At 39.0% G+C, this 27,243-nt stretch overlaps 1 protein-coding gene across 1 annotated transcript in view; it reads left to right on the top strand.

Annotated features, from left to right (window-relative positions):
• Positions 1-13,007, top strand: part of Chc (clathrin heavy chain) — a 44,432-nt gene extending 31,425 nt beyond the window's left edge. The window contains exons 14-25 of the mRNA XM_068388339.1: positions 685-887; positions 1,195-1,340; positions 2,510-2,693; positions 2,939-3,131; positions 6,281-6,438; positions 6,851-6,996; positions 7,163-7,457; positions 7,563-7,712; positions 7,848-7,979; positions 8,163-8,444; positions 10,330-10,627; positions 10,994-13,007. Of these exons, the coding sequence (XP_068244440.1) occupies positions 685-887; positions 1,195-1,340; positions 2,510-2,693; positions 2,939-3,131; positions 6,281-6,438; positions 6,851-6,996; positions 7,163-7,457; positions 7,563-7,712; positions 7,848-7,979; positions 8,163-8,444; positions 10,330-10,627; positions 10,994-11,118 (2,312 nt within the window). The 3' untranslated portion in view covers positions 11,119-13,007. The remainder of the gene's footprint in view (positions 1-684; positions 888-1,194; positions 1,341-2,509; positions 2,694-2,938; positions 3,132-6,280; positions 6,439-6,850; positions 6,997-7,162; positions 7,458-7,562; positions 7,713-7,847; positions 7,980-8,162; positions 8,445-10,329; positions 10,628-10,993) is intronic.
• Positions 13,008-27,243: the final 14,236 nt, after the last annotated feature.

The following is a 27,243-nucleotide window of genomic DNA, read 5'->3' as shown; positions in this document are numbered from 1 at the left end:
GTAATAGGATATTTTAATTGATTATGGGAAACTAAATATCCCTCTGTTTACTTCTCTGGGTACCCACTACTAATAGAGGTAGGGAGTTGGCAAAATAAACATCAAGGTAGGTTCATAGGAATTAATGGAATTTTTGATAAAATTTATTTTTATATTCTTGATCCTCATATACATGCTCACCCTCTTCCCCGTTGATTAGTGGCATAAAGATGATTTGGAATTAGTTTGAGTGTGAGATTGAATTGTAGAACCATTAAGGCATTAGCAGCATGTTATTGGTAATTCTCATGGTTTTACTAGAGGTATTAGTTTATTGGAAAGAAAGAAAATAGGAAACTTTTCTATTTTTATGGGGTACCACTGGCAAATTAAGCATTATTAACGAAAGCAATATGAACGTCGGGAGAGGAGAGAGAAAACAAATTTTTGATAAAAATTTTTGTTGGAAAGGTGGCACTGCTATACAAGTATTAGTGATATATTTCAATGTACGGAAAGTTTCTTGAACCTCCAGGGAAGGGGAGTGAAGAATAGTCTATAGATTAGTTTAATTTTGGCATTTTTTTTTCTTAAACGATTAGTGTAACTTTTCAAATGTGCCATTATCAGGTAACTTTAAAAAGAATATTATGCAGATTATGATTCTGGAATTCTTTTAATTCTCCATTTTTTCACCCCCCACAGGAAAGTACTGTGAAAAACGAGATCCACACCTAGCTTGTATTGCTTATGAACGAGGACAATGTGATCGAGAGTTGATAAATGTATGTAATGAGAACTCTCTCTTTAAATCTGAAGCTCGTTATTTAGTAAGGAGGCGAGATCCTGAACTCTGGGCTGAGGTCCTGCAGGAGACAAATCAGTACAGGCGACAATTAATTGATCAGGTTAGTTTCATAAACTATTTCTTTTCAGAAATAATAGTGGATTATATTGTAATAAATTATTTTTGTAGATTATCTTCCAATAATTGGCTAACAGACTGCATATTTTATGCTGCTTTCAACCTAGCAAGGGGAAAGGGTATGAAAATGTCGAAATTTAAAGCACTGCTTTGCATTTAAGTGTTACAGAAGAAAGCACTTGCCTTTTTTACAAGTCACCCATTTAATTGCATGCCTCAATAACTCTTATCTTTGTGTGTATCCCATTACTTGAGATATGGAAGTGCTAAAGTCTTATGATTTCTTACAGGTTGTACAGACTGCCCTGTCAGAAACTCAAGACCCAGAGGACATTTCTGTTACTGTTAAAGCCTTCATGACTGCAGACCTGCCAAATGAGCTTATAGAGCTTTTAGAGAAGATTGTTCTTGATAATTCTGCTTTCAGTGACCATAGGCAAGTAGTTCATTCCTATTACTTTCCAGGATATTTATTGGGTGATACTGGTTAGGCAATTACTGTGAAGTAAAGATACATTTTTCTGTCATTGTTTTAGACTTACTAAATTGATTGGGTATGGATGGTTTGCCAATTAACGAGAAATAGAAAATGTTTCTTTATCAATGCTCCCTACATTATCTTCTCAACTGTTAATATTCAAGTCTCAAAACACATCAAGAGAATTTGGTTTGGTGTTGCATATTAGTTATGCTATTTTTTTTTATAGACTACTGTACAATTAGTTTCTATTGTTCAGCGTCAAGGTTACACAATAAACAGCATTGCACTGTGAAAAGTATTTAAGGAGCACAACTTGGCCCCATTATAACAATGTTGATCTGGTGTTACTTCAAGCTTTCCCCTTTTTTTTGTTTTCTAATGATTTCTTTCAATAAAAAGTACAATATTCAAAAGATAATTGTACATGCTAAAATTAAGAACGTGAATTTTATTAGCATTTTCATTTTTTATTAATTTATAGAATATACTTTCAATTGACTTTTTCATGTGGAAGTTTCCCCTTTTTTCGAAGTGATTTTCCAGAATGTAGGCTTTAAATTCCCTATCATTTCATATTTGAAATACAAAAATTGGTTGGTAATAGAGAAGTAAGTGCATATTTTCTCCAAGGATTTCATATTTAGTAAATCAGGCTGAAAAGGGTTGTTGAGATTGATGGAATGGACTTTAGAATGTATAATATGGGCTTTCAGTGGTAATTTTCCTTACTACAGTGGATCATAGGGACAACATCATTATAGTTCAGGGTTATTTACTAACCAGTGGTAAACCCTTCCTTTCAAATGCAAAAATATTGCACCCCAAAACGCACACGCGTTACAATTACCAAGTGTGCACATGAGCAATATTGGCTAACGTGATACAGTATATTCTTGTCTGTAATTTTCTGGTCTAATTTCTCAAAGTAGAAGCTGCAGAAGAAAATTTTTTTAACTTTTACTGAAGCTTTCATGAATGTTCATTATAATTTTAAAACCCTAATGTCCATGAAATAGGTTAGAATTTTTAAAGATCAATCTTTAAAATACTGCAGAAGTGTGGAAAAGATAGCTTAGTAGTAGCTTCCCTCAATTTAGTATTTTAACAGCACTTTCTCCCTTTAGGAACCTTCAGAACTTGTTAATTTTAACTGCAATTAAGGCTGATCACACCAGAGTCATGGATTACATAACTCGATTGGATAACTATGATGCCCCAGATATTGCCAACATTGCTATCGGAAATCAGCTGTATGAAGAAGCCTTTGCAATCTTCAAGAAGTTTGATGTCAACACATCTGCAATTCAGGTATATTTTGAGTGAAAGTTATATTTACAAATAAATGACAAGAAACTTTTAATGGATATAGTAGTATTCATGAAACTTAATGTTGATAATGTATGGCATATACAGTATAGGAAATCTGTTAGCTTAAGGTACCGCAAAAAAATTTTGAAATCACTAACCTGTAACTATTATTAGAATGGTTTTTTTTATAAATGCTATTGCAATCGTATCTTTTGATCTGTAATGTTTTTACTTTTATTTTATAGGTACTAATCGAACACATAACTAACTTGGATCGTGCATATGAATTTGCCGAGCGTTGTAATGAGAGCGCTGTGTGGAGTCAATTGGCTAAGGCTCAGCTTCAGCAGTCTCTCGTGAAGGAGGCCATAGATTCTTTCATCAAAGCAGATGATCCAACTGCCTACATTGATGTTGTAGATACAGCGCATAGAACAGGTTAGTCATTTTTGTTTTGTCATTTGTTAGTAAATCAATACATTGGTTTATCAATACTATACAGTGAAAACTCCTTAACTGCAATTTCAACCTCTCAGGCCACTACGCTGTTGAACAATGGATACCATTGTAAAAGAAAGTTGAAAATGTACTTAAACATGGCTGCCAAACTGAGAAGCCCTTGGAAAAAATACTGTTTGCCATTACATTACCACTCGGCAGAGTATGCTGCTAGAATATTATGTGGGTGATGGCCCTACCCTTTGCTATTCTCTCAATATCTGATTCATGGCCCTTCCCTCTCTTATTTTGTCTATCTGGTCAATGAGCTTACCCTCACCTTTTCTCTAACTAATGGTCCCTCCCTCCTCTATTCTGTCCATGTCTGATGGATGGCCATACCTTCACCATCCATCTTATACAGGCACTTCTAACCTTCACTTTAGTGTAGCTGCACGCTTTTCCCCTAGTGGCACCTTGTCACTGAGTGAATTCACCATGTAGCTTAAACTTTGAACACAATCATGGTGTCAACCAGTGGAGATTTGGAAAGTGTTATCCTGTCCACTGGTCTGTGGAAATACATAAATAAGCTTTCTAGTGCATGACTCCATTTGTCATTTGTAGTTGGGCTTAATTGAACTAGGCGATTTGAAGAGGTGCCTTTTTATTTGTGAGCAGTTTATTTTTTCAACCAAAAGAGCCTTGATTTGGACATGTATCAATAGTCTTGAAGACGATGCTGGTCCTGACAATATTTGTACGTTATTTGCATGCTTTTGAAGAAGGTCAACATTGTGTCTCCTGACCTGGTAAAAGTTTTTGAAGTAATCACAGGTCTTCAGGTATCCCAGTCTTCATGCTGATTGTGGTTTTTTTGCAGTTGTTGACCCAAATGATGGGTTGCCTAGACTATCCCGGCACTTTTTGCCATTTCTTCAACATTGAAGAAACTTTGGTTGAAGTTTAAAGTGAGACAGAACTGGTTTAGAACCCTCTCATTTCACTCGCTTTGTTATTTTAGTATTTCATTAAGGACATCAGTGATAGTTACACGATTGAATTTTAAGTTGTGGTAAGTATTTCTGATATTTCCAGTATTTGAAGTTTAGTTAAAATCTGTTCTCTTGGGCTTTTTACAGCTCACAGGGACCTAGTATGCTTTGTTATCCATTTTTCTTTTCGCTTGCTAGTTGGTTTGTTTTTCACTTTCTAGTTTGTTGAGTGTAGTTGGAAAAGTGTATGGTAGAGTAATGATTAATAGGATTAAGGGTAAAACAGAGAATGCAATCTTAGAAGTACAGGGTGGTTTTAGAAGAGGTAGGGGTTGTATGAATCAGATTTTTACAGTTAGGCAGTTATGCGAGAAATATTTAGCAAAAGGTAAGAAGGTGTATGTCGCGTTCATGGATCTGGAGAAAGCGTATGATAGAGTTGATAGGGAAGCAATGTGGAATGTGATGAGGTTATATGGAGTTGGTGGAAGGTTGTTGCAAGCAGTGAAAAGTTTCTACAAAGGTAGTAAAGCATGTGTTAGAATAGGAAATGAAGTGAGTGATTGGTTTCCGGTGAGAGTGGGGCTGAGACAGGGATGTGTGATGTCGCCGTGGTTGTTTAACTTGTATGTTGATGGAGTGGTGAGAGAGGTGAATGCTCGAGTGCTTGGACGAGGATTAAAACTGGTAGACAAGAATGACCATGAATGGGAGGTAAATCAGTTGTTGTTTGCAGATGATACTGTACTGGTTGCAGACACGGAAGAGAAGCTTGACCGACTAGTGACAGAATTTGGAAGGGTGTGTGAGGGAAGGAAGTTAAGAGTTAATGTGGGTAAGAGTAAAGTTACGAGATGTACGAGAAGGGAAGGTGGTGCAAGGTTGAATGTCATGTTGAATGGAGAGTTACTTGAGGTGGTGGATCAGTTTAAGTATTTGGGGTCTGTTGTTGCAGCAAATGGTGGAGTGGAAGCAGATGTACGTCAGAGATTGAATGAAGGTTGCAAAGTGTTGGGGGGCAGTTAAGGGAGTAGTAAAAAATAGAGGGTTGGGCTTGAATGTAAAGAGAGTTCTATATGAGAAAGTGATTGTACCAACTGTGATGTATGGATTGGAGTTGTGGGGAATGAAAGTGACGGAGAGACAGAAACTGAATGTGTTTGAGATTAAGTGTCTAAGGAGTATGGCTGGTGTATCTCGAGTAGATAGGGTTAGGAACGAAGTGGTGGGGGTGAGGACGGGTGTAAGAAATGAGTTAGCAGCTAGAGTGGATATGAATGTGTTGAGGTGGTTTGGCCATGTTGAGAGAATGGAAAATGGCTGTGTACTAAAGAAGGTGATGAATGCAAGAGTTGATGGGAGAAGTACAAGAGGAAGGCCAAGGTTTGGGTGGATGGATGGAGCGAAGAAAGCTATGGGTGATAGGAGGATAGATGTGAGAGAGGCAAGAGAGCGTGGTAGAAATAGGAATGAATGGCGAGCGATTGTGACGCAGTATGTATGTATGTAGTTAGTATAAAATTAAATATGAATGCCTTAGGGATTTATTTATTTTAGCCTAAAGTTTCCAAGAACCTTTCACCATATAAAACACATTGCTTGCTTGAGGCCTAAATTTGATAATCTATCCCATCATATAAAAGTAGTAAGAAAAAAATTTCATTAACAATGCTCAATTGCTCACTTCTCAACATTGCTGACCTCGCTGGATTTCTTATTGATCACATACTTGAAGGTCAAGGTTGGGCTTAGTTGTATTTGGGTGCTTTTAATTTTTTGGAAAAAAAACTGCTCCTCTTGTTATCTCTGTGGATGTTATATAAAAAAAAAAAATCTGTGGGTACTATTTCCTCACAGCGAGTTGGAAAGTGTTCATTGCATGGCGTGTTGTAGGCAGTACTAAAGGTTCCTTCAAGAGGCCGGTATATTGTCTATTGGGGTTTTAAGTCGCATTTGATTTTTTTGTTGTGCCTATTGTTTTCATTCGTGTTATACAAAAATGTAAGGTTACACTTCGCATTACCCTCTTGTCTTCTAAAGTTTTTGTATTAAAGTACTCTATTGCAATACTGTTACTAAATATTAAAATATGGATTTTATTAATACATTTTTTTTTTAATTAGGATTTTTACTAATACATCTTTGTTTTTGTAGGTCACTGGGAAGATTTAGTTAGATACCTAGCCATGGCTAGGAAAAAAGCACGAGAGTCATATGTTGAAAGTGAACTCTGCTATGCATATGCTAAAACAAACAGGTTAGCTGACTTGGAGGAGTTCATTGCAGCTCCAAATCATGCTGATATACAAAAGGTATGGCATCATTTCTTTTTTTATTACTTATGAAAAGTATTTAACATAATTAAATAGGAGTGAGTTTGGCTTGGTTTCCTGTATTGGCATTATTCTTTTACATTGTAACTTGAAGTTGGCAAAATAAAGTATTTACTGGCTGTAGCTTGCATTTTTTTTAATGAACGATGCAATTCTGACATTAAGAAATATTTGGTTCCACATCTTTATCTTATTCATATCTTTGGGTGCCTTATTTTATTAAGTTAATAACTACCTTTTGTACTATTGAGTAATAAGAATTTATGTGCTGACTAGATAATACCCTGAAAACTTTGTACAGATTCGTGAAAATAGAATGGTATTAAGTAGGCTTATTACTTTTGACCGACACACATTTGTGATTTATGTATTGCTTTTGAATTTTCTCCAGATTGGTGACCGTTGCTTTGATGATGGTATGTATGATGCAGCCAAGCTCTTGTACAATAATGTTAGTAACTTTGCAAGATTGGCCATCACGCTCGTCCACCTTAAAGAATTCCAGGGTGCTGTAGAATCTGCCCGTAAAGCCAACAGGTAATGAGTCGATCATATGTACTAATTTCTTGTAATTAGGTTCCCACAAGTTGAGATTAAGTTTTTGGACTTTTCAAGAAGTATTTCTTTCAGTATAAAATGCAGAATACACTAGAATATGTAATACCACACATTGTTTAATAGAAGGTAATATTTTCCTTTACAGTACAAGAACGTGGAAAGAGGTTTGCTTTGCCTGTGTTGATAACGAACAGTTCCGTCTTGCTCAGAACTGTGGCCTTCACATAGTTGTTCATGCTGATGAATTAGAAGACCTTATTAATTACTATCAGGATCGTGGGTATTTTGATGAACTTATTAATTTACTAGAGGCTGCCCTAGGACTAGAGAGAGCACATATGGGCATGTTTACGGAACTAGCCATTCTTTATTCTAAGTACAAGCCTGAGAAGATGAGGGAGCACCTTGAACTCTTCTGGTCCAGAGTTAACATTCCAAAGGTGAGATTTAATGAATCAGATGGTATTAAGTGCTGAAATTTTGTTGTAATTAACTTCATGTATTTTGATTTTGCACCACTAATACAATGCTTCTACTGTTGAAAGGTTTTACGAGCAGCAGAGCATGCACATCTATGGGCTGAGCTGGTGTTCTTGTACGATAAATACGAAGAATACGATAATGCTGTCTTGACAATGATGGCGCATCCAACAGAAGCATGGAGGGAATCACATTTCAAAGATGTTATTACTAAAGTAAGTTTTTTTCTAGCTGTATTGCTGATGTTTATGATGGTAGCTAAGTGTGACATTAGTTTGTAGCTATCACGAGTTAAATGGATTGAAACATAATTCTAAGATTTTTATAAATTTTCTTATAATTTTTTACAGGTTGCCAATATCGAATTATACTATAAAGCCATCCAGTTTTATTTGGATTTCAAACCCATGCTCTTGAACGACTTATTGATGGTTCTATCACCAAGAATGGACCATACTAGAGCTGTGAATTTCTTCTCTAAGGTAATGTTGAAGTAGTTTCTTGGGCATAATTGAAATAGTTCCATAAAAAGTGCATTTGACAGTTTACATGAATAAAGATTTTTATAGTGAGTAGTTTAGTGCTTATACTTATTTGGCTGGTTGCATTTTTTTGCAAGATGCTTTTGATGCAGATTTTCTAAGTACTCTTTAATTTTATTTCAGGTTAATCACTTGAAATTGGTCAAAGGTTACTTAAGGTCAGTGCAATCCTTAAACAACAAGGCTATCAATGAGGCTCTGAATTCCTTACTTATAGAAGAGGAGGATTATACAGGCTTAAGAACTTCAATTGATGCATTTGACCATTTCGACAACATAGCACTTGCACAGTCTTTAGAGAAGCACGATTTAATTGAATTCCGCCGCATTGCAGCATACTTGTACAAAGGCAACAATAGATGGAAGCAGTCCGTGGAATTATGCAAGAAAGATAAACTGTTTAAGGTAATTTTCTTTCTTTCTTAAGGTTAAGTAAAACTACGGATTTGTGACCTCGAGACACCTACAATGTGTCAAATGAGGTACTGAGGGTAGTATGCCCTTCCTTTTTTTTTTTTTTTGTGCCCTTTGTCATACTGTAGTTGCTTTTTTATAAATATTTCTCAATTGTTCACTTTCATACACATTTATTTTTCTTTCCACTGCCTTTACAGCCAGAGATACATTTTATTTTTCATCTTTTGCAACCTCCTAATTTTATTTTCATCTCATTTTTATTGTATTTTCTATATTTTTGCTCTCTCTGATCAAGTTTGAGAATTGGTAAAACACTCATTGGTAAAGTTCAAGTAAATGATAAAAATTTTTTTTAAGATATACAGTTACGCAGTTCTTTAAGTTGAACCAGTTCTAACAGCAAGTTTTCTTACTCTTTTGTGTAGGTACATGAAATTGGAATCCTACTCCCATAGGACTGCATGTATAATTGCTATATCACACACTAATACCAGTGAACATCAAGCAATTTTGATACTGCTACTGTTTACATGAAGGAATTTTCGATATCATAACACATTGAATTATTAAGCACTAACTTGTGTACTGCTGGATTAATTGTCTAATTTTATTGCCTTTTTCATTCTCTATTTTCATTAAGAAAGGTTACATATATTTGATTATACTATAACATGATGCATATTGAAGCTATACTTTTATCTGTAATCCTCTAAAAGATTTTAATTTTAGTCCCATTAGTGTATGAAGAAACTCGTATCATAATAGAATTCATTAGAATCTTGGATGCAATAATTTCAGTATTTTGACGACTGCTGATCACTGTTAAGTTACTAGTCTATTTATAGAAAATTCCACATTCTAAAATTATTTCTTTTAAATCTTTATTTGTTCTGCTTAAAAAACTGAAGTTTGATGAAAAGTATTAGTTTCAAGTCTTGAAAGACAATACTTTTTCTAAAGTTGCTTTTCTTTTCATAATGGTGAAGCAACCACAGTTCATTTAATGAAGGGACTATTATACATTTCTTTAAATCTAATGAATTGTCATAGCAAAGATCATAGATGGAAATGAAAAATTTAAGTTAGAGGATAGAGTTTATACTTGGATATTGTTTACAGTTTCATTCTAGTTTGCAAGTTTTCTGCCCAAAACAAACTTGAATGTATGTACAATTTATATCGTATATTGCATTTTGGTTTTGGTTAATTCTTAACAAAATACCTTTTCATTGAGACATGAATTTAATTTTTTAAGAGTAGGTGGAACAAAACAGTAAAATTATGGATACAGGAGTTTAGTTTTTGTTTAGATATGGTCTTGATATTCACAAAGTTATGAAATGTGTAACTGAATAAGGAAAGTCATGTCAAAATTAAAGTTGAAATCCTACCTAGGGTTGGTGTTGCACTTGAGTTACTTAATACACATTTTGCTCAAACCTCCTTAGATACACTGAAATTTTGTACAAATTCGTTCATCTGCGTTGTTCAAGTCAAATTTAGTTCAGTACTGAGAAATTTTTTTAATAAAGAACTAAAATAAACGGCGAGGTTCTTTTAACATACTGGATTTCAAGATGTAAAGAAAGGGATGTCAAGCTGCATTACGTTTTGTGAGAATGAAATACACAAAAAAAAAAAGTTTAGCCTTACAGTAGTTTTAGGGTAGGAATAACTACCGAGTGTTCGCTTGATTTTTAGTGATAAAATATACAATCATACTGTATATTTTTTTCATTTTTAAATACAGTATGTACATTTCTGACTAAATACATGGTTATTAATTTTGGATACTTAGAATTTTACAGTACTTCAAACAAATGAATTTAGCTTGTTCCAAGTTACTTGGTCTAAATTTTTATTGTTTTAACAGGATGCCATGGAATATGCCGCAGAGAGCAAGAACTCTGACACAGCCGAAGAACTCATCGCTTGGTTCCTGGAGAATGGCAACTTTGACTGTTTTGCAGCTTCTCTCTTCCATTGCTATGATCTCCTGCATCCTGATGTTATTTTGGAGTTGTCTTGGCGTCATAACATTATGGACTTTGCTATGCCATATTTAATTAATGTTATGAGGGAATATGTCACAAAAGTTAATAAATTAGAAGAAGTCGAGAGAAATAGAAGTGAAAATGAAACTCATGAAAGCAAACCTATGAATATGATTGGTGAGTAAATACTTTACACTGGCCGTTTTAATTTTATACTTCTTTGCTCTATTGCTTGATAGTCACCCTCCTTTTTTTTTTTTTTAATTGGTAAATTTTTTTGTGAGTGTTCATGCAGTTTTTTCTTCATGTTTCCTCTTCAGATTAATTTACTTTTAATTTTTCATTTCACATGTAAAAGTGTAACTTAGTACTACACACTCCTTGACTAAAGTCATATTTCTTGTACTTATCTTGTACTTCCATGTTAAGAATGTTTTTTTTTTCTTTTTTTTTTTGTGTGTAGCATGAATGCATTTCTTCTGTCACTACTTTTAAACATTTTACACATATTGCCAATGCTCCAAAGGTGTGTGTCCCTTGCAGGTGAGCCCCAGCTTATGATCACAGCTGGCCCGGGCATGATGGGACCAGGCTACCCCAACGCTGGATACGCTAACAATATTAACTACGGTGCTGGCATGCCCTCGTACCAAGGCTACAGCATGTAAGCAAATATCACCGCCATTCCCACGCCAGTGTAAAGTTTTCAGGTTTGTTTTCGTAAGAAGAAAGTGCAGTAGAGTTATTAGTAGGGCAAATGCTGCATCTAAAAACTGTTTATGCCAGTCATTTTTTTTCATAAAAGGTTGGTTTCACAATAAGTGTTAACTTGTTTCCTCAAAACTGCAGGCTTGACTAATAATGAGCCTCATAGACTAATGTAAGTTACACAAATATTGTAAAAAGGAAGTTGACTTATCCGCATGGATATGTGTCCAAATTCTACATAGAGGAATCTGTAAGTTTACAAGTGTAAATGTCAAGAGTTGTTTGGTAAAGAGCAAAGAAATAAGCTTATAGTGTGTGATAGTGAAAGAGCGAGTGAGTGAGATTTATGAGGCATTCGGGTATAAAGACCTGGCTGCTGCTATTCTACAGATTGTCCTGTTTATTCAGTAATGTCAATTAGCAGGACTATTTTTTTTTCTTTTATGAAATTTGTGGAGGTGTGGGGAAGACATGCTGCCTCACATGGTTATTTTTTTTTTATGTTAAGGAAGTTGTCTGAATGTGGAGGTATATGCCCATGTAAATGCTTTTTCATTGTATATAGTTTTTCTTGTGGCGATTCCTGCTGAATGTGATGTAGCATTTTTTGCCTATTCCTCTTCTGAGTTATAATTGGTTTTCAGGTGTAGACATGTTAATTCTGTAAGAATTACAAAGCTGAATTACAGTATGTATATATAGATTCAAATATAAGACATAATAAGTTATAAAAGAGTTTTTGATTTTTTCTTTGACTAGAGGATGAGATACTGAATTGCTTTATCGAACCATTCCTAAACTTATGTGATGGGCAAGTTCCTAGAATCTCATCTTCAAGCCTGAACAAACTGGGATTGAAAGTGGAAAAAAGCTTTGTCCATTGTGTGCCTTCAGACAGGAAAATAGAAGGCAGCTGCTTTACAGTCTACATCATGATTGTTAATCAGTGAGGTGATACTTTCCAAAGGCCACTAGAATGTGTTCAAAATAACTAATGGTTGTTCATTAGAGAATAGATTGTCACCAAATTGGTATGGGTGGAGCAGCTTTATATTTATAGACAAACCTTTGGATGAGTAAAACCTTGTTGACAAAGTAAAAATATTGTTGCTAGTTATCAAGAACTCATAATGCCATGATGCTTGCTTGAAGCACATGGTTATTTTTAGTTTTGAGATATTTTACACCCCCCTCCATTTATGATGTGAATTATGGATTATTGATAGCTGGCACTAAGGTAGGTATTGGGAGGAGAAGGAAATTTTTGTAGAACAGAAATTGGATGGTTAACTAGTTTATCATTGAAAAGTTAATTTTGACTATTTCCATTGTTTTGGTGGTCAAATTCAGGGATTGGCTGACTTTGTCAGTTCCTCTAATCTGTTGTATGACATTTTTTTTCCGTACAGCACTTATTCCGTGGTATGACTCCATGGCTTACGTATGACTGTTTGAGTTCTGGTACTGAACTATGCATTCTTCTCTATCACCTCCACTCATTTTGTTAGTCCGAAAGTACCATGGAAATGTTGGATTATTTTTCTTTAATATTTAATAATAGGATCATTTGCCCTCTGGGCAGTATTTAAAAACTGCTGATATAGATATTCATTGTATTTTATTAATTGTTATTGAGGATAGTAATTTTATTTTTAAGTTAGGATTTGAGAGTTTTAATGTATTTCTTTGTAAGAAATAGCATGTACATTTCCTTGGTGATGGAGCCAGCAAGTGCCATCTTCATCAGGCTTCAGGAGACAACTGTTGACTCCCCAGTGGCTGATGCCTCTAACTTAGAGCAGATGTACTGTGGCTACATGTCAAATTTAAATAAACACCTCCCACATGATTGCACTTTTATTGGATCCTTTGGGAAGAGAATGAACATTATAGATATTTCATTTGCTGATTTTAGTAAAGGAACATTATTAATGGTACAGTATTTGCCACTTACCTCTAGAGAACAGGTTTGATGCTTATATAAGGTTTGCATGAAACATTTGAATTTGCATGTTTGCATGGTTTTTTTTCTCATTTACAGTACTAGATAGAAAAATAAGTAAAACTTCTAGGTGTCGAACTAAGATGCTATAAGTGGCACTACAGGTGGTTATAATAATTCAGCTATTGTTGGAATAGTGGCACATAAGAGAAATACCCGCGTCCACGGCACCAACCATAAAAGATGAACTACACTGCCTGACATACTGAGGCTGACAATGCCCGGTATCCTGCCATTCTCTTTGCAACTGGTCTCAAAAAGCCTTTCTTTGCTAAGAATTGTTGGATAACCTCCAGTTATGAAAACAAAGCGATGGAATCATTTGATAGATCATCGCCAGTGTGGTTGCCTAAGTAGATTGGGCAGTGGAGGAAGCTCTCTGTGCCTTCTGTGAGCAAATGCCAAAGGTCCTGGAACCATTCTGCATGTTGCCACAACGGAGCTACTAAGGTCAATGAGAAATCTTGCAATGCCATGACTTTTAGATGCTTCCTTACTAGGCAGAAGGGGTGAATGCGTAGATCTCTTATTCTGTCCCACGGATGTTGGAAGGCATCATGCCAGACTGCCTGGGATCCAGTACTGGAGAGTAGTACACCAGCAACCAGCAAACGCCACAAAGTCAAAACTTTGTTGGCTGTGTTGTTTCTATGACCAATCGTAGCCTACTATCTGAGCCCTCTTGCATCGATTGTCCACCAGCACTTCTTGCTTGTGATGAAACGGGTTGAAAGCGCTACTGTGTAATCTTCTGTCCAGCTGAGGATTCCCACTGCTAGCTGTCAAAGGTGCTATGAAAAGTATCTCCTCCTTTGTTTGTGATATCACCATAGTGTTGTCGCTCCTGAGTACTACAGGAGTGCCCTGAAAGGAGCTGTTGTAATTGTTTGAGGGTAAGAAAGGCTGCCCACATTTCCTGAAAGTTTATGGACTATGCTTGGATCCAGACCAAAACCCAGATGCCGTGAGGTGCAACAGTTGAACCGCCCACCCTTCTTATGATGCATCTATGAAGAGCAACAAATCTGGGGGAAGAGAGAGGTCTTTTCCCCTGAGCAGGTTGGTGTCTGACACCCACTACTTGGGGTATCTTTTCTACTCTTCTAGACCTACTGGCACAAAGGTGTTCAATGGGTCGAGGTGCTGAGACCAAAAGGTCTTCAGCTGCCACTGTAGAGAACAAATGCATAGATGGTCTTTGGGAACCAACTTCTCTAGAGAAGTTAGGTGTCCCAGCAGCCTTTGCCAAAGTCCTGCTGGCAACTTATCCTATGAGAGAAGAGAGAGGGGGTTGAGCTACCCCTCTCTCTTTGTTCCTCGGACAGGAAAACTTTACCTAGTTTGGTCATGATTTTCATCCCTAGATATACCATCTCATGAGAGGGTTGCAGGTGCCACTTCTCATAATTTACCACGATCCCCAGATCCTGGCAAAAGGCGAGAAGCCTGTCAAGGTGGTGGAGAAGGGTCTCCCTCGAGTCAATGGTCTAGATAACGAAAGAGAGGAATGACAATCTTGTGAGCCCAGGTGTATCTTAGGGTAATGACCCAAGTGAAAACCTGAGGTGCTATGGACAGGCTGAAGCATAGCACCTTGAACTGGTATACAGTATCTATCTGCTTAATGTGAATCCTGGGTACTTAATAGGGGATGGATGAACGGGGATCTGGAAGTACGTATCTTTGATCTTAACGATACCACGAAGTCCTCTGGTCTGCCTACCGGATGGACCGTCTGAGCTGTCTCCATCTTGAATGGAGTTTGTTGGACAAACTCCTTCATGGCCGAGACGCCTTTCTGCAAGAAATCACCGACTGTATATGCCTGGAGGCACGTCCGGAACCCCCTTGGAGAGCATCCTTCCCTAACGTGTTCTGGACTTCGCCCAAAAGCCACGTTCCTCTGCAGATCCCTGCGCGTAGGAATCTGACATTGTTGGATGTCGAGTCAGGAGGGCTAGAGTGTGTGTGAACGGAACGATGTATCCCTCTTTGAGCATGGAGACTGATCAAGGGTTGTCCCCGTGGAGTAACTACCTCTGCCATTAAAATGTCAAGCGACCTAGATCGCATGCAGACCTCAGTTAGACAGAAGAGCTCACCCACTCACCTTCCTAGTGGTCGGGGAATGGGTGCACAAGACTCCTTCACGATACTCGTTTCTGTGCTCACGCCCAAGTGGAATAGACCAGAGTACTCTTGTACCACCTGCCTCCCGCAGAAGCGTGGTGGGTAGCGTTATGCACTCCTGCAGGAGGCATTCGCTCATAAAAGGCAAGTAAGGCTACGGGGAGACGCGTGATACCAGTAACCTATCAGGGAGGAAATAGTTTTCCCTTCCGACTTATCAGAAACTTGGACGAGCTCTAGGCTACCTGGTCAGCCAACTACCTAGTAGGGTAATCAACACCTCCCTGGTATTGTGTCTGTTGCCCCACCCCCGAAGGATTGGCAAGTTCAATTGAAAGGAACAAGGAACCTTGACTCTTCAGTGAAAGGTTAATTCTCATTGGTTGCTCCCAAGGAGACAAGAGATTGCCTAGTAAGTAGACATCTTAAGTCGATTGCTGTAAAGTCGTGCAATCAGTTTCAAGCAACTATTCTGTAGGGGGAACTGTCGTCCAACTGCCTTCAATCTAATGGGAATTGATTGTGCATCGGATCGTAACACCAGAGTAGCCAGTACTCTAGAAGAAAATGGTATTGCAGCGAATCTCCTCACCGATTGCTGTTGAGCAAGAGATTGGTCTGTAATGATCGATCACATGCAACTACAGGTAGTCGCCGACTTAGGCCGGAGATAGGGACCGAGAGATGCGTCGTAAGTCGAGTTCGTCGTCTATCGAACTAGAAAAGTGAAGTTTCCGTGGATTTATTTTGATACGTTATGATTCGGCAATCATCTGGGTCATATTTTGTCAATATTTTCTTACTGTCAATCATTATTCCATTTTCTTGTTTCAATGCATTTTTGTATTCTATCAATCAATTTTGGAAGCATTTTACAATAGAGTACTGAAAATTTTGTTTACCTTTGGTTTTGATCAGCTGATCTGTAAGTGCCGCTACCTACCGTATCAAAATATGGCGTACATACGTATGGCATATTTTTTTATAATTTCTTAACTTATTAGAAATATCTTCATGAGGAATATTACATGAATGCCAATATGTTACAGGAAATCAATTTCCATACAGTTCGTCTAATCATTAGGTATACAGTAATGCGAAATCCTTGTAGCTCTCTCTTCGTGCGTGTGTGTATGCTCGCAATCGCATACGGGTAGTTCATTTTTAAAGCTTCATACAGTATTCTAGTTCAATATTAAGCCTTTATATTTCATTAGACATTACTGTGTTTAATTGTGGTTTATTAGAGCACGTTTATATTTTATTTTTCAATTTCATGAGTACTGTATATCGATAATCAACAAATGCTTTTGATTTACTTTCGGTTGGCGTCAGCTGATCTCAAGGTCACGCTGCCATATTACTATTATGCGCACATATAGTGTGAATAACACTGATTTATATAATTTTCTTGACATTCGAAATTTCTTCATAATGAATATTACGTCAGCGCCAATATGTTATAGGGTATCACATTTTCCATACAGTTCGTTTATAGACCTTATTAGTTATACTGTAAAAGGAATACGCACCTCTCTCTCTCTCTCTCTCTCCGTATTTTGATTTTTAATTCAGTTGTATCTAAATATTTTTTTGAAAATTATTAAAAAATTCTATATATCATTATTCGATGTTTCGATTATGGGAATAGTAACGCATCGGAAGGAAATCACTTTATTTGCCTCTCGCCTTCTGCCAGAAATATAACGTCATCAGACTTTTTTTCTTAAAATTACGGTAAGTTGTACTAATCTTATAACTAATGATACAGACCACTAAAACAATTGATATCGTTACTCAGTGTTTCGATGATGGGAATGCTGTAATAAGATTACTCGGTAACAATGAAAGGAAATCATTCGGTTTGTCAGCGCACTTCCGCTAGATACATGACGTCACAAGACACGTGATGTACAGTAAACTCTACGAAGAATGACTTGCAAAATATGTAAATTCAGTTTCTTTTTTTCTCGCAAGAAATGAAAAGAAAATACTTGTAACTTACAAAGCAAAAGTATTTCATTTTTATAATGTAAAAGGAAATATATTATTTTCAAGAAACTATTTGTCCTATTTTTTAGATAAATATCGATCTATTATCAGAGATTAAATAAAACTAGCGTACAGTCAAATTTACGCAATGTAATACTTGTCACAACCGATACAGACCCACAAAACACTGTATTGTTATATACTTATTGTTTCGATAATGGGATCATAACACTAATCGTTAGCCTAGTGGAAGGAAATCAATATATTTCCTGGTCGCTTTCCGCTGTGATATGACGTCACCAGACAAATAATATGAACTCAGTAGATATTAAAACTTTTCTTGTTTTTTTACCGAAAATAGAAGTGAACCCTCGTTTATCGCGGTAGATAGGTTCCAGACCCGGCCGCGATAGGTGAAAATCTGCGAAGTAGTGACATCATATTTACCTATTTATTTAACATGTATATTCGGACTTTTAAAACCTTCCCTTGTACGTAGTACTGTTAACAAACTACCCTTTAATGTACAGAACACTTAATGCATGTACTACAGCACCCTAAACTAAAACAGGCACAAATATTAAAGGCGATATTATATCATGCGTTTCCTAAACACCTAAAAAGCACGATAAAAAATGGCAACCAATGTTTTGTTTACGTTCATTTCTGATCATAATGAAGAAACAAACTCATTTAGTGTACACATATATGTATAGGTTAGTTTTTGCATCGATTATATTGATTATACAGTATGTTGATTTTTTTATTACCAATGTTTTACTTAATTTTTCTTAGGACTTCCAAATGAAATGTTTTTCTTTATGACGCCGCCTGAAACGACGGCGTCATAAAGTAATGTACGCTCAGTAAACAACCACGCTCAGAACAAAGAAGGCATTTAACGCGCATGATGAAAGTGATAAATAATGATATTTACAGTAAAAGCATTTACAAAATGTTATTAGTACAAATATAATTTACCGTATCTATATAAAATCATACAGTACATACTGTACGTAGCAAAGCAGGAAAACAATTTACGAGAGAGAGAGAGAGAGATTGTTTTACGTACGTAAATGTAAATTTTAAACAAAAAAATATGATAGGTTACAACATGTAGACTTTTAAAACCTTCCCTTTAACTTAATGCATACAGTACTAAACTATAAAACAGGCACAAATATTAGAATGTTAGAATATTAAAGTAAAAAAATAAAGATTGTTACTGTACTCACCACGAAAGAAGTTCAAGAAAAACTTGAATGATGATGGCGATGAATTTGCTGCACAGTAGAAATAATGATGATGAAGCTGATGATGTGTTCTACTGTGCAGCCAGGTAGTATTTTACGTCTCTTCAGACGGAGGTGTCTTTTCCTGGGACACCCCTTCAACTTCTTCAATTTCTTCCGAAGGCGTAGTAGCAGGAGGAACTGGCTCTTTTTTGCGAGGCTAGAAGAACATTGTGATCGGAAGTTGTTGCCGCTGCTTCTTTTTTCGATCTAAGAGCATCTTGTAGGGAGTCATTATGTCATCAACCTTGTTGCAGAATTGCATCGACCGAACCATATCCTCGTCCCACTCTTGCAACATTTCTTTCACCTCCTTTATATGGTTGCAGACCTTGGCAAGCCGTTCTAGTGTTAAGCCCGTTTCTTCGACATTTTCTTGGGTCTCTTCCTGGGTTTCACTCTCTTCTTCGCTTGCCGATTTCGTCAGGTATTCGAGGTCTGCGTCAGTTAGGGGCTGGGAATGGCAGTCCAACAACTCGTCGACGTCTTCAGTCATCATGTCGCCAAACCCGTCACCTCCAATTATGGCAGCCGACTGCACAGATTTGCATACTGCAGAGTGTTGGATTTCAGCAGGTGTAAATCCCTCGTCGTCGTAAACAATCTCGGGCCACAACTTCTTCCAGCTCGCATTCACAGTTGCAGGTTTCATCTCTTGAAGTGCCTTCTGAATATTCTTCAGGCACGTGGCTATGGTGTACTGCCGCCAGTACGCCTTCAAGTTAAAATCTTCATCCTCATCCTCTTGGGCAGCATCCACACACGCAAGAGGTCCGCCAAGGTATTCTTCGTGTAGAGGGCCTTGAACGCCCTGATAACCCCCTGGTCCATCGGTTGAATTAATGACGTGGTGTTGGGTGGCAGGAACTCAACCTGAACGCCCTCACGCGACAGGTCAGTTGTGTGTCCACCAGCGTTATCCATAAGGAGAAGGATCTTGAATGGCAAGCCCTTCTCTACGAGATATTCACTGACTTGCGGGATGAAACACTGGTGGAACCAGTTGGAGGTCAGCATCTTCGTAATCCATGCTTTTGGATTATGCATCCAATACACGGGAAGGAGATTCTTGTTTTTATTTTTCAAAGCGCGAGGATTTTTCGACTTATAAATAAGCCCCGGCTTTAGCAAAAATCCAGCAGCATTGCCACACATCACGAGGGTAACGCGATCCTTGAAGGCTTTAAAGCCAGAGGCTTTGGCTTCCTCTTTGAACAGGAAAGTTCGCTACGGCATTCTCTTCCAAAACAAGCCGGTCTCATCCATATTAAAGACTTGTTCCGGCTTGTATCCACCTTCGGCGATAATATTCTTGAACGTCTGGTTCACGTAAGTTTCAGCAGCGGCAGTGTCAGCCGAAGCAGCCTCGCCATGCAGGGAAACGCTTTTCAGGGCGAAGCGTTTCTGAAACTTCGCGAACCATCCTTTGCTGGCGGAAAAACGTTGTTTCTGAGGCTTGGAATCAGTGGATGTCCCTGGTTGAGGATCATCTGCATCATCATCTTCTTCAGCATGGTTGCCGTCGTCGTCTTGAGGTTCCTTTGCAGCAAAATTCTCATACAAGCTCAAAGCCTTTGTTCGGATGGTGTTCGTATCCAAGGCTATGTTCTTCTTCCGGCAGTCGGCAATCCACACAGCTAAAGCACCTTCCATGCGTACGATCGTTTTATTACGCGTTGTAACGACTCGCTTCGCTGATCTGCTAAAGGTGATTGCAGCCGTCTTTCTAATGTTCGCCTCGTCCTTCTTGATATAGCGAACGGTGGATTCGTTGATTCCAAAATGGCGGGCTGCGGCCGCGTAACTTCTACCGTCTTTTAACATATCGAGAAGCGTAACCTTCTCAGCAATCGTCATCATCCTTCGGTGGCGTTTAGGCTCACTACCAGCCTTAGTAGAAGCAGAATGCTTGGGAGGCATTGTACAGTAGGATTTAACAAAAAGTTCAACTTAAAACAGTCGCACACAGCACAGATAAAACTTCACAAACTTAAGAACGTCTACTCAGCGATACGCCGTAAGAGAAAGTGGACGACCCGGGCCCCGCGAGAACCCAGATGCTGCGGGTTGGAGATGAGGGCAAAACACCAATCACAGGCTAGATAACAAAACTTGAGTTCTGATTCGTCATCTATCAGCGCTTGAACCAATCACAACCCGTCTTACAGTATATGATGCGTAGGTTACCAACTCAAAGTACAAGATACCGTACGTACAGTATTAATAATAATAATAATAAATAATGATAATAATACTGTACAGTAATAATAATAATAATAATGATAATAATAATAACAATAATAATTTTATTAGCAACAACAACAATAATACTGTAATAATAATAACAATAATAATAATAGCTTTACGTATGTTATTTTATTCTTTTGTAGGATGTGTCTCTCTCTCTCTCTCTCTCTCTCTCTCTTCTCTCTCTCTCTCTTCTCTCTCTCTCTCTCTCTCTCTCTCGTACGCTTATTCGAAATGTGATTTTTGCAACAAAGAATATCATTGGATGCAGTACTACGTACGTATACATACAAAAGAATCATGGAAAAGATGCACATCCATTACATTTGTAGTACAGTAGTAGCCATCAGCAGCCTTACACCATTCTAATATGGTATGACTGCATCTGATTTGCATTTCATGTTCGATTTAATTTTACTACGTACTGTATACAGTACTGTATTATCGTATGATCACATTCTCTTTTCGTGTTTTATTTCTTTCTGTGCTGAATTATATATATTTAATGCAATGAACAATCAGTAAGAGCAGATATTACTAATTACAGTATTAATGGAATTACAGGTAACGAAATATCGTATTTGGGGGTCTTCAGATTTCGGGGTATTTTCGAAATTTCCGGAAAATCCGCGATATGTATATATATATGGGTTATGGAAAAAACCCGCGAAGTGGTGAATCCGCGATGGTCGAACCGCGAAGTAGCGAGGGTTCACTGTACTGTATATCAACAATAAAAGAAAATAATAATTTACCAAGATAAATCAGTTTATTTTCATACTAGAAAATAGATTATTTTCAAGGAAATATTCGTCTTATTTCCGATAGACTTGTGACGTCATCACCCTGAAAAAATCGTAAAGTCGAATCGTCGTAAGTAGCATAGGTCGTAAGTCGAGCACTACCTGTACTTCTGAAAGGCAAGATTTAGATGTATCTTCAATCCATTGTCAGACAGGTAATTGTATTATTATTATTTACTAAGCTACAACCCTAGTTGGAAAAGCAGGATGCTATAAGCCCAGGGGTTCCAACAGGGAAAATAGCACAGTGATGAAAGGAAATGAGGAAACTACAAGAAAAGTAATTAATAATTAAAATAAAATTTGTTCCAACACTAAGTACTTACCTCGAACTACTTTCTTACGAGTATCTGGGATCATCATCTATCCGACCAGAGTTTTGTGTAGTTTACCCTAAACCCATTTTCTATGAGGGGTAACCTCAGGTGGAGTGATACCCGCCCTGAGGCTAACCCCGGGTCAGAGAGAATGCCTGCTCAGGTCTCGACCTCCAGTAAGTTCTCTGGTCGTGTCGCAATATCATCTCGCCGCTCTCCTTAATTCCAGTGTGATTTTGTGTCCCACGCAGTACCCTCGTGGTCCCTTTGCGCTTTCTCTTTGTGCTTTCCCTGTGCACGCTTGTGTCTCGTAGTGCTTCTCCTTTATCAGGGAGCACTTGCCGTTGTCCTGGGCCTATGGCCGGAAAATCGTGTGGAGCGTTCCTCTCGAAACACGAAGTTGACCCGCACTCCTTGTGTTCCTCGTGCAGGGGCAGCGTGTGTTCCCCTTCCGCCACGTGTCCGGAGTGCGAGTCGTGGAATGAGGTGCGGTTTAGCACCAAAAACAAGGCGGCGACGAAGAAGTCGCCTAAGAAGCCCAGCGTCCCTTCCTCCCTTGCTTCGCCGGGCGTCTCGTCGGTCCAAGCTTCTCTTCCAACCTCCCCTACCCAGAGTAGGGGACGAGGTAAGTCCGTTGCGGGGAAGAGGCCCGCGGCCCTTCCCCAAGAGTCTGACCTTCAAGATGGTGGTGTTGTGGCGTCGTTCCAGGCAAGTGAGGGGCCTGAGGGAGGGGCGGGAGTGTTTTCGGGAGACGGTGGCCTGGTGCCTGCAGGTCACGTCTCCTCAGATGACCCCATGTGGGGGAAAAATGTTACTAATTCCTCTCCAGCCTCTTGGGCGTGTTTTTCAGGCGGTTCAGCAGCCGAGGACGACGTCGAGAAGGAGCTTTCCTCGCCGTCGCCCCCTAAGACGCCCTTCAGGTCTCCGATGAGGATGGAGGAAGACTTCGGGACCTGGTCTCCCACGGGAGAGCCTCTGCGCTCCCCCCAGCGCCGTCGGCCGTTTTCCCAGAGGTATTTTTGCAGGCGTCGTCTTCCATGGAGCGTCGCAGGAATCCTCCTACACCAGCAAGGGAGGTGAGGTCTTCGAAGAGGGCCTATAAGTCGTTGGTCTCCTCAGTGGAGGAGCTTTCCTGCTCTTCGGAGGACGAGGTGCTGAGGAAGCTCAGGAGACGAAGGGAGAAGTCCTGCAAGAAGTTGTCGCGCTCTCGCTCCCCCTCGAGGTCGCGCCACGATAGTCGGTGCCCAGGATCCCCCAAGAGCAGTGAGTGGGTGATGGTCCACCGCGACAGGCTGCTGGAGCTAGCTGCGGCGCCGGGCCCTTCAAGTTGGCGTTCGAGGACGAGCTCCTCGGATAGATACTCCTCCGGCAGCAGCGGCACCCGACGGAGGGACTCATCATGGCAGGTTCCAGTCGACAGGCGTAAGACCGCGAAGGTTCCGGCTCCATCCGCCTAGCGGAGAGAGTCGCCCCTTCGGTCTGGCAGCCGAGTCCTGACCTCCAAAGGTAACCTAGCTCATTACGAGCGCAGCCCTCGGCTTTCCTCGACGGGCAGGCCCGCAGAGACGAGAACCTCTGGAAGAGATGTTGGACCCAGGGCAGAGGCCCCCGTCCCAACGGCGGTGCCTGTCCTTCGACGTGAACCCCCGCGAGAGTGTCGGTCCAGGACTCCCCCACGTGCGAGGTCCTCCGTCGGAGTACCCCCGTCACATGTGTCAGCGCGCCTGTCGGAGGATCTCGACGACCAGGGAGAGGGGTCGGCAGCGGAGGTATCGGCCTATCGGAGGGTGATAGGCCTCATCAGAGGCCACCACAGGCTGGACGTCCCGGAACCCTCCTCCGAAGATGCATGGCGTTCCAGCCTCAACAGGATAGTGGACGCCCCGGTCCAGCAGCGCCCCTCTTTGGCTCTTCCTTTAGCGAGGGACGTTAAGTTGGGAAGAGCCCACGTGGACAGGATCGTGGCCAACCACGCCGAGGCGCCCAAGAGCCAGAGCGCTTCCAAGCTGCTCCAGGGCCTGAAGTCCCAGAGCAAGTTCTACCTCCCAGAGGGACAGCGAGCGGGCGCCTGTGCACTGGAGCCAGCACTCACCGTGTTGGGGCAGGGAGCCTCAGAAGAAAGGGCGTCCACGGATCCGATCTGCTTCTCTCCTTCGGAGGCGGTCATGATGGAGGAGATCTCGAAGGACCTAGTCAACGTCTCCTCCTGGCTGGACTGGTGGGCCTCCACCCTGGTGGGCGTACAGTCATCCTACGACCTGACCGTACCGGAAACCCAGGCCTTACTCAAGGAATTTTATCAGTTCGGGAGGTAATGCCCTGAAATTCCTATCCTACCAGTCGCTAGCCCTGTCTGCCAACTGGGTCCTACGAAGGAGGGACACCGTCTTAACCCTGGATAGGTACGGTGGGTCGTTTGCGACCCCGAGCGTCAAAAAAAAACAGGTTTTTCTCACGTGACTCACCCCTGTGACTGAATTTGTGGGTGATCGACCTGCAGGAGGTGTCTCCCCTACACGCTCTAGTAGTGTCCAGATGTGCATTGCTGTAGCTGTACTCCTTCCCCGATTTCTGAGACGCGTCGGGGTCGTTCGCGTCCGAGTTTACCCTTCTGAGGTAGTTTGCATAATTATCAAAGTTATTACGTATTATGAAATTGTCGTAGAATGGTGCAACTTGTATAGGTTATCAGTTGTGGAAAGTCTTGGTGGATTGTTTGGCTACCATGTGCATGTTTTTTTTTTTAGTTAAAATGTCGTTCATCACCACGAGGACCATTTTACCGCAAGTGCCCTTTTTTCATTTTTTTTCATTTTTTTGCCAAGTCATTTTTCCGTAAGATATTGCCAAATAGTGTCGTAAAACTTTTGCTTGTTTAGTGTTGGAAAGTGTGTCTAGATGATCTGGCTACCCATGCATGACTTTGTTTTTGTCAGATACGACGTAGTTATTGGTATATTGGGTATTTAACTGCGGTTACCAATTTCTGTTTTTTTTTCAATATTTGTAAAAATTACTACGTAGTAAGGAATTGCCGTATATTATTCATTTTTTTTTCATGTTTATGTGTTAGAAAGTGTGCCTTGATGGTTGGGCTAACACGTGCATGTCTTTTTTTTTATCTGAGATGTCGTATATTAGAATGTCGGGCATTTTACCGCGAGTGTCCCTTTTTAATTTTTTTAAATTTTTTTGCCAAGTCATTTTTCCGTAAGATATTGCGAAATAGTGTCGTAAAACTTTTGCTTTTTTAATGTTGGAAAGTGTGTCTAGATGATCTGGCTACCCATGCGTGATTTTGTTTTTGTCAGATACGACGTAGTTATTGGTATATTGGGTATTTAACTGCGGTTACCAATTTCTGTTTTTTTTTCAATATTTGCAAAAATTTACTACGTAGTAAGGAATTGCCGTATATTATTGATTTTTTTTTCATGTTTATGTGTTAGAAAGTGTGCCTTGATGGTTGGGCTAACACGTGCATGTCTTTTTTTTTTATCTGAGATGCCGTATATTAGAATGTTGGGCATTTTTCCGCGAATGCCCCTTTTTATTTGTTTTGCATTTTTTTGCTTAGTCATGTTACCGTAAGGAATTGGCAAGTAGTGTCGCAAAACTTATATTTTTATAGTGTTGGAAAGTGTTTCTAGATGATCTGGCTGCCCATGCCTATTTTTTTTTTAGCCAGATATGGCGTATATATAAGTATGTGTTCGATTTTCCTGTGATTGCCATTTTTTCGTTTTTTCCCATTTCTTTCAAAATTACTACGTACTAAGGAACTATCACAGAGTAATATTTCATTTATATGTTTATTTGTCGGAAAATATGCCTTGATGGTTTGCCTAGCACGTGGCTGAAATTTTTTTTTTCTGAAATGCCGTATATTAGAATGGCCATTTTTCCACGAGTGCCCCTTTTTATTTGTTTTGCATTTTTTTGCTTAGTCATGTTACCGTAAGGAATTGGCAAGTAGTGTCGCAAAACTTATATTTTTATAGTGTTGGAAAGTGTTTCTAGATGATCTGGCTACCCATGCCTATCTTTTTTTTAGCCAGATATGGCGTATATATAGGTATGTGTTCGATTTTCCGGTGATTGCCATTTTTTCGTTTTTTCCCAATTCTTTCAAAATTACTACGTACTAAGGAACTATCACAGAGTAATGATTCTTCTAGATGTTTATTTGTCGGAAAATTTTGTTTACTTTTTTTTTGATTGAATATCATCAAATTTTTTTAGCTAAAATATTGTTTTACATTTTTTTTTTCGATTTTATTTCCCTTCAAAAAAATTTTTTGGGTCAGAATTTTAATTTTATAACGTAAAATAATCGACAATTATCCAGCAACCCACCATACAATTTTTATGCATATCCAATAATAATTAGATTAGTAAATAACACCTTGAAATTGACATACCCTTCCTACATTTCAAGTGGCAGATTAGGGAGTCTGAGTCAGTGTGGTTGGCGGCCATTTTGTGGACATATCCGAAGCGTAAGCTGCCCTATCTATATATATTCTTGTTCCCTATAGAATTTGTGATATTTTGGTATATTTTTACCTGCATAAATATCATATATATTAAATATATGTATTTTTTTACGAAATTTCCAAGTACTCAAAAAATTACCTTTAGATATGGCCCCTGATATAAATGTAATTTACAAAATAATGAAGATTTTTTTACATATTTCTATTTTAGGATAACATATGTTTATTCCCTAAAAAAATTAGCCACTTCCTATTTCATTTGGGTACCCAAAAAAATTCATGAAATTTGGACAATTTTTTTTGGCCAAAAAAAGTTACCCTTTTTTCTCATTTCAGATCTTCACCTCCATGGGTCTGACTTCATCCAAAATACATCAAGATGTGTCCTAAACATTCAAGAATCAATTCCTAAAAGGATTTGTGTATATATGTATAAACTTTTTTTTTATGAATTTTTATGTCAGGTCTTTTTTTTTTTCTACTTAATTTTTTAAAATATTTATAATAAATAGTTTTTCTGCAGATGAGTAGTATTTATCTTTACAGTTGTTTTAAGCATTCATTGAAGTTTTTTTTGGCAAAAGAAAAAAGGAGGTTACTGCAAAAACTGATTTTTCAAGAATTTTTTTTGGCGTCGGGGTCGTTCGCGTCCGAGTATACCCTTAAAGGGGTGTCCGAGGACCGTACCTATCCAGGGTTAAGCAAGCTGACTAGGAGGCTTCCGGACAGAGAGGCCAGATCTCTGAGGAACCTGACCCTGTGGGACGACGCGATCTTTCCCCCGAAGGGAGCGGAGGAATCGATGG

Source organism: Palaemon carinicauda, chromosome 15 (assembly GCF_036898095.1).
Source record: "Palaemon carinicauda isolate YSFRI2023 chromosome 15, ASM3689809v2, whole genome shotgun sequence".
Taxonomy (NCBI): domain Eukaryota; kingdom Metazoa; phylum Arthropoda; class Malacostraca; order Decapoda; family Palaemonidae; genus Palaemon; species Palaemon carinicauda.
The sequence above is the reverse complement of the archived record's forward strand: the minus strand, read 5'-3'. Positions and strand labels throughout refer to the sequence as shown.